Below are 12,537 nucleotides of genomic sequence, written 5' to 3' on the forward strand. Positions count from 1 at the left end.
ATAAAAATGTAAGTCCCCTAGTCACTTATCAATTTACTTTGTTGTTATGTGATTCTGTATATCTGCTCTGCATATGCAGTAAGCTTTGAATTGATCTGCATTTATTGTATTTCAAACAATTATTGTCATTTTAAGAGATATCTGGCTCAGCAAAATTTAACCTGCGTAACTGGTGTACAGATTTGGCCCAGGATTTCCTTTTGTGAAATAGTAATGAAGGTATTTAATGTAAAATAAAGATAAATGGAAAGTATATTTCRTCTTTGCAGTGAAAACGATGATGGCTTGAACATTGGAATTCTTGACATCTTTGGCTTTGAGAATTTCAAGAAGAATTCTTTTGAACAACTCTGTATCAACATTGCTAATGAACAAATTCAGTTCTACTTCAATCAACATGTCTTTGCCTGGGAACAGGTATGTGCTGRTTATTTTGATAAATCTTTAGTATTATTGAACATATAAAACCTTGTCTCAAGAAACTGCATTGTTCCTTCTCCATAAGACATTGTAAAGTGCAAATTGTAGCAAATGCTTTTTAAGTATGTATTTCGTGAAGCAAAATTTACTTGCTATTYGCTTGCTATTTACTTGCTATTTGCAAGTAAAATGCCAACATAAAATGCATTAAACTTGAAACTTACAGTATCTAAGCAACATAATACTGTGATAATCTGATTGATGCAAATGCAATGTTGTTTTCTTGAGGAATAATGAGTGTTGTAATGTATGATTCTCTAGTAAAAAAGCAAATGAGTGATAACAAAATTTTGAAAATGCAGTGTTTCTAATAGTTTACTAATAAGCTTAATGAACACTGAAATTCTGTTATTAAAAACTGCAAATCTCACAATTATTTTGTTGTTATTGAGAAACTAGATCATCTCMGCTAATTAATGATGGATTTAATCTAAACCATTTACTGTAAAGCAGAGAAAAGGAATAGCATTGTAAATATAAAAGTTTATGGAATTGAAGAGAAGAGAGAAAAACCTCAAAAAATATCATCTCAACTTTGTAAATAATTCCAGGAGAATTAAATATACTATCTTTAAATCATTATTCAATGTTGATATTTGAAAAATAACATGTTCAAGAAAAAAAGAAAATTGATCTTGCTGAAAATTGAAATATTCCAAACTTCTGTATGKCAGAATTCAAATTGTAGGTGAAATTATACTTTTGCTGTTTTACTGAAGTTATTGGTGTTTATGATTCATAGATGAAAATCTTCCTGAATTGCAATTTTAATTGTTAGTAGGAGCAGAGTATTTTGTCAGTGTTAATCACTGCTTGTTTTAAGGATGAGACARATACAAGTTTGGAATGTGTACACGTGTATATGCAGGTGTGTATATGCATGCACAATAGTGCATAGTCTAGAGGTGTGTAAATCTATGTGTAATAAGGCAATTTTTTTTTAATGGATCAGTGTTTTATCCTCTTTGGAATTATTTCAGGAAATGTTGTCTTCCAGTTTGATATCTTGTAGTTGTTTTTTACAGATTTTGGCCAGACCGGTATTAATGCAGAGGTTTGTGGTGTCACCACAGTAGGAACAATTTGCGCTCTTGCATGTGCTTTGCTGCAGCATGGTCAGGGTGGTTATTCTGCAACTGAGAAGATGAGGGGAAAAATTAACTTCTTATTTTGGCTATATATAGTTTGTCCATTTCTCCCTGTGGGGGATTAGTACAGCTACAGACCCTGTGGAAGGGGCAGATGATCTTTATTTACAGAATGTCTAAGTATGTCTGTTCTGCCCATTTCCATTCATTCTTTCACATAGATTTCATTGACTTACAGGCACATAGATTCACCACAGTGTGTGTGTGTTTGTGTGTGGGTTCAAGTAGTCTGGGCAAGATAATTTGTGAGTGACATACAGAATAATGGACACCTGCAAGCAAGTCTTCATCATGTCTGTTAAATTCTTCTTTCTGAAATGGTTTTTGGACATATCTTTTACAGCCTTTAGCAATCATTATTTGCCTCAAACCTTTCTTTACTTCAGCCTTCATAATCTTTAGGCCTTTAAGGTCATAATCTGGCTTTACTTGTTTGGAATATATACATCCTTATGCCTACAGATTATTTTCTTAGTGGGCTCATGGGAAAACTGTGTGCTGTGCTATAACCTTACAGTCACCCTCCTGCAGTCAGATTTAGAGGGTGCTGCCCTTGCTAGCTCCATGCTCTGTGTTTTTATGTAAGCAAAGGCCTTCTGTTCTTGATGTAAGCAACACTTTCCTCAGTTTTATTGTTATGAACAAATGTTCTTCATTCAAATCACTGGCTATCACATGGCTATTCTTTTAAGACTCTTTATTCTGTTGCTTATATGCACATTCCCATTCATATTTCATTTATACCAGCCCTAATATTTCTATTACAAGTGTCCACATGCAGCCTGTAATACCAACCAAGGGAGTGTCTACCTTAATTTACATCAAACCACTACATCAGATTATATCAAACTTCATTATATTATCTTGTAGCAGTCTCTGAAGATATTAGTAGAGCAGTGCAGAATGAGCTATATAGATTAAGTTCATGCAAGTGTGGGTGTAAATCTCCCTCTTCCAGAGACGGGAAATGAGAAATGTGTTATTCTGCATTACGACCCRGTGGCACAGAATGATTTGTGGTATGATTCATACTCATTATAAGACATCACTTTTCACTTATTTATTACATGGTTGTSCCAGTTTTACATCACAAAAACAGCCTTTGAGAAAGCAGCTGGCTTCAGAATCTTTTCTGTTAACTGTGAGGACTCTCCTATGTTGACACCAGTAATATACTTTAATTGCAAATTAAAATAAAAAAATATCACTGATGTAAGAAGCAAAAATTTGGATGACCTCTGCCCTTTGCTGATGTATGTGCCTTACTTTACAAATTGTATGCAAAGGTTTGTGTCTTTAAAAGACAGAAGTTAAGTTTGCAAGAAGGCCAATGCCAGCAGTCACCCAGACCTCTGTGTTGACTTTCCATTTGCTCAAGCTGACTGGAGCAGCCGTGCTGCTGAAGCTCTTCTGTCCCTGGGGACCGAGGCTGCTGTCTCTTCCCAGCCCTGTCCAGTGCCACACAGACAGGTCAGACTGCCCTRTGCTACTTCAGAAATCTGTAACAAACTCTGTGTTTAACCCTGCAGATGTACCGCAGGAAGACTGAAGAATTAAAATTCTTTCACAGTTCCCTGAAGAGAATGAAAACGTATAAATACATTGTTTCTTCATTCTTCTCCCTGTTCTGCCCTGTTCAGTATCTGATCACATGCATTTGATGAAATTTGACACATCTAGAGGGAAGTTGAGGCCTAAATCAKCTGGCTGTAGTTTAGTTCATGGTTAACCCATGCTGACCTAATAAGTTGTGGTTATGTCATTTGAAAAGGCGGATCAGGTTTTGGCAACATGACCAATGAAGCCAGATGGTAAATAAACTCGTAAGGTTGAATTGTACTTTCGGTGTTGCAGGTGACATGATTTTATCATTGTCAGTGGTCTCTTTTCTGTATCTGAATCTGAAAAGCAGATCTGAAAAGCATTCACARTTTTGCTTTCCTTGGAAGTGTGGTCTACAAAAGTAATGCCTCAGTAGTGACAGGGACAGTAGGAAGGAGTGGTGGTATTGTCACAACCTGAGGTTCAGGGTGTCAGCCACAATGCAGTGTCTGTGTGCCAGCGTGGAGAACTCAAGTCAAAATTAAGGGATTAAGGGAGGATTAAGCAATCTTTATTGTTGACTTCACGTTTGCATTTAAGAATAAAGGCTTTTAGACCTGAATGMAATCTCCTTTCCCTAATTTAACAGAAAAACTAAATTTGGCATATAGTTTAAGATARAGATAGTGTAGATTCCCAATAGTTCAATGGAAAGAAATAGATATATTCTGTCCCTACTGACTGGGGAGAGAATGTGGCCTGTCAGCTTGGTCACTGCTTTTACTCTTGCTGGCAGAAGGGTTTTGCTGGTTAATAAAAAGCAAAGCAGAACTTCTGGACCTTCAATCCTGTCCTTCAAGGTGTTTCTCTTACATTTAAGGTACTGATGWAAGTTAATTTCTGTCAGCTCCATGATCTGCAGGTCACATTGCCCAGCAAGACAGCCTTCCCATTCCGTTCTCATTTGTCATTCCCCCATAAAAAGTAAAAGGTGTAATGGCAGATAGCTAAAACATTTTGAAAAATAGCAAGTTTTCTGTCAGTTGGAAGGATTTTACTTTTTGCATTAAATGTATGCAATGTTTATTTTACATTCTCATGACAATTTAATCTTCTAGTTTCAGCTGGAAAAGGTTCATTCTGAATAAGTCTCTGGTGTCCCCATTTAAACCAAAATGTCATCACTACATGTTCTCAACAAAATGGCATTACTTTATTAAACATGAAGACCATTTCCTAATGCATTTAATAATTCTTTTGTTACCATTGAAAAAAGGTCACACAAGCTAATGTTACATATTTTTGATCATGGAAAAGATACCATAAAGCCCAGTTAGTAGTGTAACTCAATTATTCCTTTTGACATCCCATCCACGGGAATACTTTCTAATGGATTATGCTTTAGAATTTCAAGAAGCAGCTATTTTGCAGAGCTTTCTTGTCACAAAACATCATGGAGGATTACAAAATCCTGTAGCTGATTCATCTTATTAATTCAAATATGAGCTATTTCATTGCCGTTTAATGATGTCCATCCTTAAAGCTTTTCTATGTGCTGCTTGCGTCCTAATGATGTGGTTGAACGCAGAATTGTGTAAGTGTAGTGTTGTGTTATTTCTGAGTCACCTGTCACACTGGTGCCTGGCTGGGTTATCAGCTGTCCTCCAGGAGCCCATGGGAACTGATGGAGTGAACCCCTTCATATTCTGCTGGGCAATGGCAGCGTTACTGAAACTGTCAGCGCTGACACTCCTTCAGTCGTCGAGATGTTGCCTTTTGGCTGCTCTTAGAATCAYGAGGCAGACACGGTTAAAGGGATAAAAGGGTTTTACCTCGGTATTTTAATAGGATCCCAGGTGCACAGCTCTTCAAGGTGRAACATGCCGARATGCACACACCGTACAATGCATTTTTATAGACCTTGCAAATTAGCCTATCTGTCTAGAATCCTCCCATAAGAAACTGAATAAATTAAGTAATGCCCTCCTGTTCTTAATAGATGAAGAATCCCTTCCCCAGATGAGGCTAGAGCCCAATTTACAGAAYATGTTCTAGAGAGAAGGTTTCAACCAAATTTGAATCAAGTTTTGAGATAGCATATGGCTCACCAGTCTCCTACTGAGGATGTTTGGTCTTCTGTCTAGCAGAACCCCAAAACTAAGCTACAATATCAGGCTACAAGAATTACAAGCATATAGGCTAATGGTACAAAGAATATGTAAAATGTACAGAAAATATTTAAAAGGGTATATAAAATATATAAAAGGKTGTATAAAAAGAAAAGGCAAAAATCATCAGGCATCAGAGACACAAAAGGCACAGAAGGCAGTGGTCACATACACTGCAGGCTTGGAGGTCGGGCCCCGTGTGCTGGCTGGGCAGGKTGGGGAGCAGGAGTTGCTTTTACAGCACAGCAGTTCAGCTACTAAGGGTTCTTTTCTTTTTCAAGGAAATGCTTTTATCAGCTCTCTAAACCAGCCTCTCTCACAGAGTTAGGAAAGTTAATCATTATATAGGTTGGTTGTGAGAGCTTGTTTGAGGATGCCTGAGTGTCACAGAAACATTCTCCTGATAGATTCATCCTGAGCAAACTCTTCCCTTACCGCCTTGATAAGGGTACTCTGGATAATGCTAAGCAGAAACAGCTGGTTCTATGAACATCTGTGTGTCAGTGCAGCTGTAGCCTCAGTTAAGCTGCCCCTACTCCTGTGTTATTTTTGAGAGATAACACAGACTCATTCCCTTTCTGCCACCAGCTCCTACAGGTATATCATTAGTTCTTGCCTGTATCAGCGATACATTTATTACTCTCCTGTCTTGTCCTGCTCCTCAGGTCATTGATTAAAATAAAAAGCAAAACTCCACCTGTCCAYTGCTTCAGGAGAGACATGAATGAGGTTAATGTTATGTGTCTCAAATGAGGAGCCCTCATGGGGCTGYATGAGAGATTCTTACTGATTACACCTTTGTATGGCATAAAAACTGAGCTATAACCTATCCTTAGAGTGAAGAGTGCCCTGGAAAATTAGATCAATCTGGATACTGGAAGGGTTTAGGTACATATTTCCTGTCCTCTTTCAAATGGATCAGCAGATTTTTATTTGTGCCTGTATTTTCAGGGCAGTGTTATTGATTTTGTGCCTTTTGCTGTTTCTCTCTTGCTTARAGATTAAGAGGTATGAAATCAAATAACACGTGCTTTTCTATTGTATGTGAAAGTGAACTTCTTTTTGAAATGGTCAATATATTTCCATCTTCACTCATTCAAACTCAAGTGAATGACATATAACGAGAGGTCTTCCAGGGTTAGAGGTCTTTGAACTCATTAATATTTGCCATCATTCATTCTCGTGACACTTCTCACAATGAATTCAGGTCAGCAAAATTGTGATGTTAACACCATATATGAAYACAACATTTTATAAAGTCCTATCATTTGGCAGAGGGATGATTTGTAAAGTAGATAAAAAGGCTTAAGTCTGTGTTTCGTGGCACAGCCTGCACAAGACTGAAGGCAGCTCTGCCACAAGCACTTTGTGGTGGATAACTGCTATTGCTTTACCTTTAATGCAGGCAAAAATAATGGGGGGTGGCAGTCCCTAGAGCATCCTTCCCTTGGTAAATCTACGACTGTCCTCTGCCTAGCTAAAGGATTAAGGAAGGTCATTCTGGAGTTCTCCAGCGATAATCTAAGTTATATTCAAGATAAAACCATCGCAACACACTGCGGACACATTTGTTATTTGTTTTTTTTCCTAGTCTGGGGGGAATCTAAAGATATTTGCAGCCGTTGGGAGAAAAACAGCCAGACCAAACCAAACAAAAAGAAGAAACCAAGAAGTCTCCCCCACCAGCTTTTCTATTGTTTTTAAATCTTGGGGAATATTTGGGGAATATTTTCCATAGTTCCTTAAAAGTAGTGAAAATTAGAGACAAATCTGAGCCAATTTATTTAATTATTAGGAGTACTTACACAATTCATTATTAGATGGTATGTGCACCTTTCTTCTCTACGTAAGAATTTTCCCAGATGTCTGAGGGGGATGATCAAACAAGAAAAGCCACTGTAACCTATAGTCACTTTTGTAATTCTTAGCCATCACTTAGATGTGAGCAATGAATTGAGAATGTAAATATGGCTCTAATTGGTTAAGAATATTTTSTACAGTTCASACCAAGGGAAATAAATAGAACCTGAGGTYTCTATTGTAAASACTATCTTCTTCAACTCTGTTTCWTTAATTCTTGCYATTCCTGGGAAGTRTCTTACTTTACCAAATATGCCATTGGAGTATTGAACTTATGTATTCAAAATCAAAAATGCCAACTGACATTTGTTTCTGCAAAACGTTGATGTKGTTAGCCCTGAGGCATACTTTTTCAGTGTAGTTTTAATTTGCTACAAGTGACAGTCTKTGAATTATTTCTGAAGTGGTTCTGTGCAGAGACAAAACATGCCTTCTGTTTTATGCTGCAGAATGAATACCTTTATGAAGGTGTTGATGCAAGAGTTATAGAATATGAGGACAACAGGCCCCTCTTAGATATGTTCCTGCAGAAACCAATGGGTTTGTTATCTCTGCTGGATGAGGAAAGTCGATTCCCACAAGCAACAGATCAGACACTTGTGGGTAAGTATATGGTTCATTCTGCATTTTTGCATGTTGTCTTMTGTTGGATTTCTGTTTGGCATGTACAGTTTAGGCCACATGCCAGTTATGTTTTTAGTGAGTCCCCATTTCAGTGTCATGGTGTGTTTGAGGGAGACACGTATGCAGGGATGGTTATGTCCTCAAAGTTCATAGAGGAACATCAAGCATACAAATGAACCTAAGCTGCTGACCCAGATTTCAAGTTCTCCCGCCTTCASGAATTTTTTGCTGCAGAGCTTAGAAAATAAAGCTCAAACTGAGTTAAAACTCTGGGTTCATAGATCAAGAACACTTCGCTAAGTTGAGTCTTGTTCAGCTCTGAGATTTTTGATGAGCAGTGTCTRAACAAGAAGTTTAATACTTTTTAGGGGTAATGACTGCAAACATGCCTCAGTGCCTTTCAGCAAATTATGTTTCCTGAGTGTTTGTATGAAGAAATTAAAATCAAAACACCTAAATTCATTGTAATTCAGATCCTGAATATTTCAATGCTGTTGAGTAGTTGCAGTTTCTGTTGACTTAGTTATTTCAGTGGTATTTCTGTGCAGATAAATCCTTGCTTTACTCATTTTTGAATGTGCAAAGTGTCGGAAAAGAGTTTTAACCAACACTCAATCACAAAACATAGTAACATCCAGGAACAATCCGCATGCTAAAGTAATTATATGAGTTTGTTGTTCTTCTATCCTCATACCTTTTAGTCTAGAGTWTACTGAAGCCATCAATCAATTAGTAAATGATTCTTCACAACTCCTCAAGGAATCCTTAGGAAAGATTACTACATTGKTTTATATATTTAGATTTATATTTTGAAACTGCAAGCTCTGGCAGTGTTCGCAACACATGTGGATTTTGTATCTTGGGACATAGCTTAGTGGTAAACACAGTGGTGCTGGGTTAAGGGTTGGACTGAATGATCTTAGACATCTTTTCCTACCTTAATGATTCTCTGATTTTCTGAGATCACACATAAWAAAATTGGTACAAAGTAAGTAACTTGTCCAAGAACTCCCATATTCTCAATCCAGTGTCTTTTGTTACAAGACCATTATGGTAATGAAAACATCAGTGTGTGTTTTTTGCCTCTGAATTGCCTGAAAAATCAGGCAATATCCTTGGACAGAGACARCTTCAGAAGAGAATGATTGTACAGTAGCTGCAGTAAGCTAAGCTATKTGTTTCCTTTCAGAAAAATTTGAAGACAATTTGAAGTCAAAATATTTTTGGAGACCTAAAAGAGTCGATCTAACCTTTGGAATTTATCATTATGCAGGAAAGGTAAGACACCTGATGATGTTAGTTGGGGACTGAGGAACTGTAGGGCTGGAAGGAAATAGAAGTGGTCAGCTGGGTTGGTTCTCAACGGCCATCCTTTCAGTTGGCAAAGTTTTACAAATCAAAAGTAAATTTAAAAAAGCGATAGCAGGAGTGTATTTTTCTTGAATGTCACCAAGTAAATAACCAGACTGTATTATAGAAGACCCACAAACCTGTTATGTAATGCAAGTGAGTGCTCTTCCTCTTAGTTCTTTGAAGCCCTGYACCATGCTTGTTCCCACTGTTTCTGATCAGGACCCAGTTCCATTCTTTCTACTGCCTCCTACACCCCATCAGCCTTACTTAGTTCTGTACTTTGTCATCAGCCAGATAGAGTGCAGACCCTGCTTCCAGCTTCATTCAGTGAGCAGCATTGTTCCTCCTGTACAAACTGRCTGCTGCCCTTGCCTTGCAAACACAGAGGAGTTGCTGTTGCACTGCAGCAATGTGGCATTGTCACCTGAACCTCGCCTTGGGAAAGGAGGGGCTCCCACCTCGTTCTGAGCTCTTTTAAAGGGTACAAAGTGAGCACTGATGTCTCAMATAGGAGACCACACTGAGGCTGTGYAGTACTGGAGCAGCTGGCCTGGAAAGTAGCAAATGCCCATCAGCTGATGGAAGATAAYTTAACCCTCCTGTAGGATAGCCAGATGCAGAGAGCCTCTTGTGACTGCTCTGAACCTCATCTCCAGCTGAATGGCAATTCACCAGCCTAGCATAACTCACTGCTGAGRAGTGGAGAGCCAGCTCTCCCTATACCACAGAAGATGGGGATTGCACCAGTTCCCCATAAGCTTTTCCCAGTGTTCAACAAGCTTTTTCATTAGGAAGTTTCTTCTACTGTCTAAYTTACATCTCCATTGCTGTCATGTAAGTTCAGTACTACTAGTCCTGTTTACTGTGGAACTGGAGAATAATTATTTCTTCTTCCTTTACTAGTTCTTTTTCATAATTTAAGACTGTTTTTGAGCTATTTTGTGAGGATTTTTTTTCTAAGTTATGCATCCCAGTATCTTCTACCCTTCTTGAGAGATAAGGTGTCTGTGAATCCCTTAAATCATCATTGAGATACAATCCTGGAGTTACATTTTGAGTTAGGTACACCATTCTTGAAATTTTTAGAGAGATTTTGATTRCAAATATGCAGTTTGTGATTCTGCAAACTTACAATTAATACAGAGATCCCTAGGAAGAGTGTTACGTCCTGGGTCCAGTACAGCACAATATGAATAGCACAGAAGAAAAATTGTAAAGTCATATGGGTGATCCTGTGTGATGTGGTTGAAGTCAAGTGAATTGTTAATTGTTCATTTACACCTGTACTGGTGTAAAGGAGGACCACAATACACTTGTCCTAGTGACAAAACCATGCAGATTAAAACAGCTATCAACATACCTGCATTAGAAAAATAAATGCCTCAAGCTACTTTGGAATTATGGATTTGCTCTTAGTGGTCTGCATCATATCTCAGTATTGAAAAGTTAGAACTTCCGGTGATCAAAAGAAAGACTGTAAGCAAGAGTGAGCCTGATGGCTGAAATAACTATTAGTGTATCTTAAAAGCCCTATTCSAGAAAGATTAAATTTACAATTACTTTTCAAAACCAAGAACATGTATAAATGCACTTTTTTAACAGGTTCTATACAATGCAAGTGGATTCCTAGCCAAAAATAGAGATACTYTGCCAGCTGATATTGTGCTGCTGCTGCGATCATCTGAAAACAACCTGACACGACAGCTGGTAACTCATCCTCTCACAAAAACAGGTATTGCTGCTGGTGATCTCCTTAGTTTTCTCTAAYCTTCGTGATGACCACTGCCAGGTTTCATGTGACCACTCACTGATGGCATTATACACATTGTGGCTTAACTTTCCAACCCTAGAATCTATACTGAATGGAGCMCAGCCATCTCAAGCTGCAGGGGAGGAATTGGTCTGGTCAAGTGCCAAGGAAGTGGTAGAGATTCTTTCAGGGTCCTCTCTTCAGGATAGAAGGCCAAGACAGGGAATGGAGTGCATCTCTTGAGTTGAGGACTGAGCATGAGGGATCAGGTGAACCACTGGCCTGTTTTGGACAGAGCATTTATAGATTGCCTCGCTGCAATTTAACTCCAAGTGGTAGAGAACAAAGGTTGGGGCTCCTAACATCTGCTGCAAGGAGTGAGAAGACATTCCTCTATTTCCTCAGTCTTAGAATCCTTTACGTAAYTGATAGGGTCCAGTAGCAAGTTCTTCCTCAAAGAATTTGTGAGTTGGGGGGGAAGAATAAAACTGGCTCTACAGAAATGACTCCTAAGATGTATCTTATTTGAACTATGTATGTCCTCCCTACCACTTTAGGATGATGGGTAAGTCTGCTCACAACCAGTTTGTTGCTGTGTTGTAGAATGCCCTGTGTGATGGCACAGATGCCATACAGTAACTACTTTACAATGTTACTTCCTTGTACAACTACGTGGGAGAGGTRTTTCTAGCAGAACAGAAAAGCTAAATTGAAAGAACCTAAAGGAAATTAAAATGTTATCATAACTTACAGAAGCTRAAGTTTYGGCAAGGCTTCTGTTCTTTACAAARGGAGCTTTGCTAATAGRATGCAAAATTTGGTCTTGAAGTTCTATTTTAAGTGAGTGTTCCTGGGAAAGCACAGACCTCAATGTCCTTGCCTGAACTTTTTGATGTGCTGAGATCTGCTAATATACTAAACTATAATGTCCATAGAGTCAAAGTAATCATACAAATGRTTCCAAGAACTGATCCCAAGTCTCGATGTTTCACAAGGTAACTCTGAAGGCTGTTTTAGTCTTKCTAAATATTTCAAAACACTGCATGTAGACTTTCAAAATTGGCCCAAACGATCCAGCTATAGTCAACTAAAAATTTGGTTTCTGCTCTATGTTATTTATCTAGAATCAGAGGAATTCCAACCCATCTTGCCTATCTCAGGTGTTTCTCTTGGGATGGGAAAGATCTCCTCTGACAGTGCCTCTCTCCACTGAATATAGTGGGGATCCTGTAGACACCTAACTTTCAGACAGCTAAAGTTAGCTGTGAGTAATCCTCTCTTWCTCCTTCCACCCTGTGATATTCAGTTGAACCCAAGGGAGCTTTAGCCCCTGATATCATCACATAATATAGGATGCATTAGCTCACCGTGACACATATTTGCAGCTATTGTTCCAACTCTTATCCACCTCTTCCTGATAGCAGCTGAGCACAGAGAGATATAGGCTCTCCCAGAGGTGTTAGGGTTTTAGCTGAAACAGTGGCAGTATGCAGAAATTATTACGGTTTATCAACAGAGAGACACGATGGAAAGCTCAGCAGAATTTTCATTATTCCTTTAAAAGATCWATGTCTGTAAAGTGTGCCAACACATCTTGTCCTTCAAAGCCATC

General features: G+C 38.4%; 1 protein-coding gene across 1 annotated transcript in view; it reads left to right on the top strand.

The window, feature by feature from the left end:
- The window catches only part of MYO3A (myosin IIIA), a 115,954-nt gene that overhangs the window by 72,808 nt on the left and 30,609 nt on the right, over nucleotides 1–12,537 (top strand). Inside the window, exons 19-22 of the mRNA XM_057384060.1 lie at nucleotides 270–417; nucleotides 7,648–7,801; nucleotides 9,012–9,100; nucleotides 10,778–10,907. Of these exons, the coding sequence (XP_057240043.1) occupies nucleotides 270–417; nucleotides 7,648–7,801; nucleotides 9,012–9,100; nucleotides 10,778–10,907 (521 nt within the window). The remainder of the gene's footprint in view (nucleotides 1–269; nucleotides 418–7,647; nucleotides 7,802–9,011; nucleotides 9,101–10,777; nucleotides 10,908–12,537) is intronic.

Source organism: Malurus melanocephalus, unplaced genomic scaffold (genome assembly GCF_030028575.1).
Source record: "Malurus melanocephalus ecotype Western Australia unplaced genomic scaffold, MMel_1.1 scaffold_14, whole genome shotgun sequence".
NCBI classification, from domain to species: domain Eukaryota; kingdom Metazoa; phylum Chordata; class Aves; order Passeriformes; family Maluridae; genus Malurus; species Malurus melanocephalus.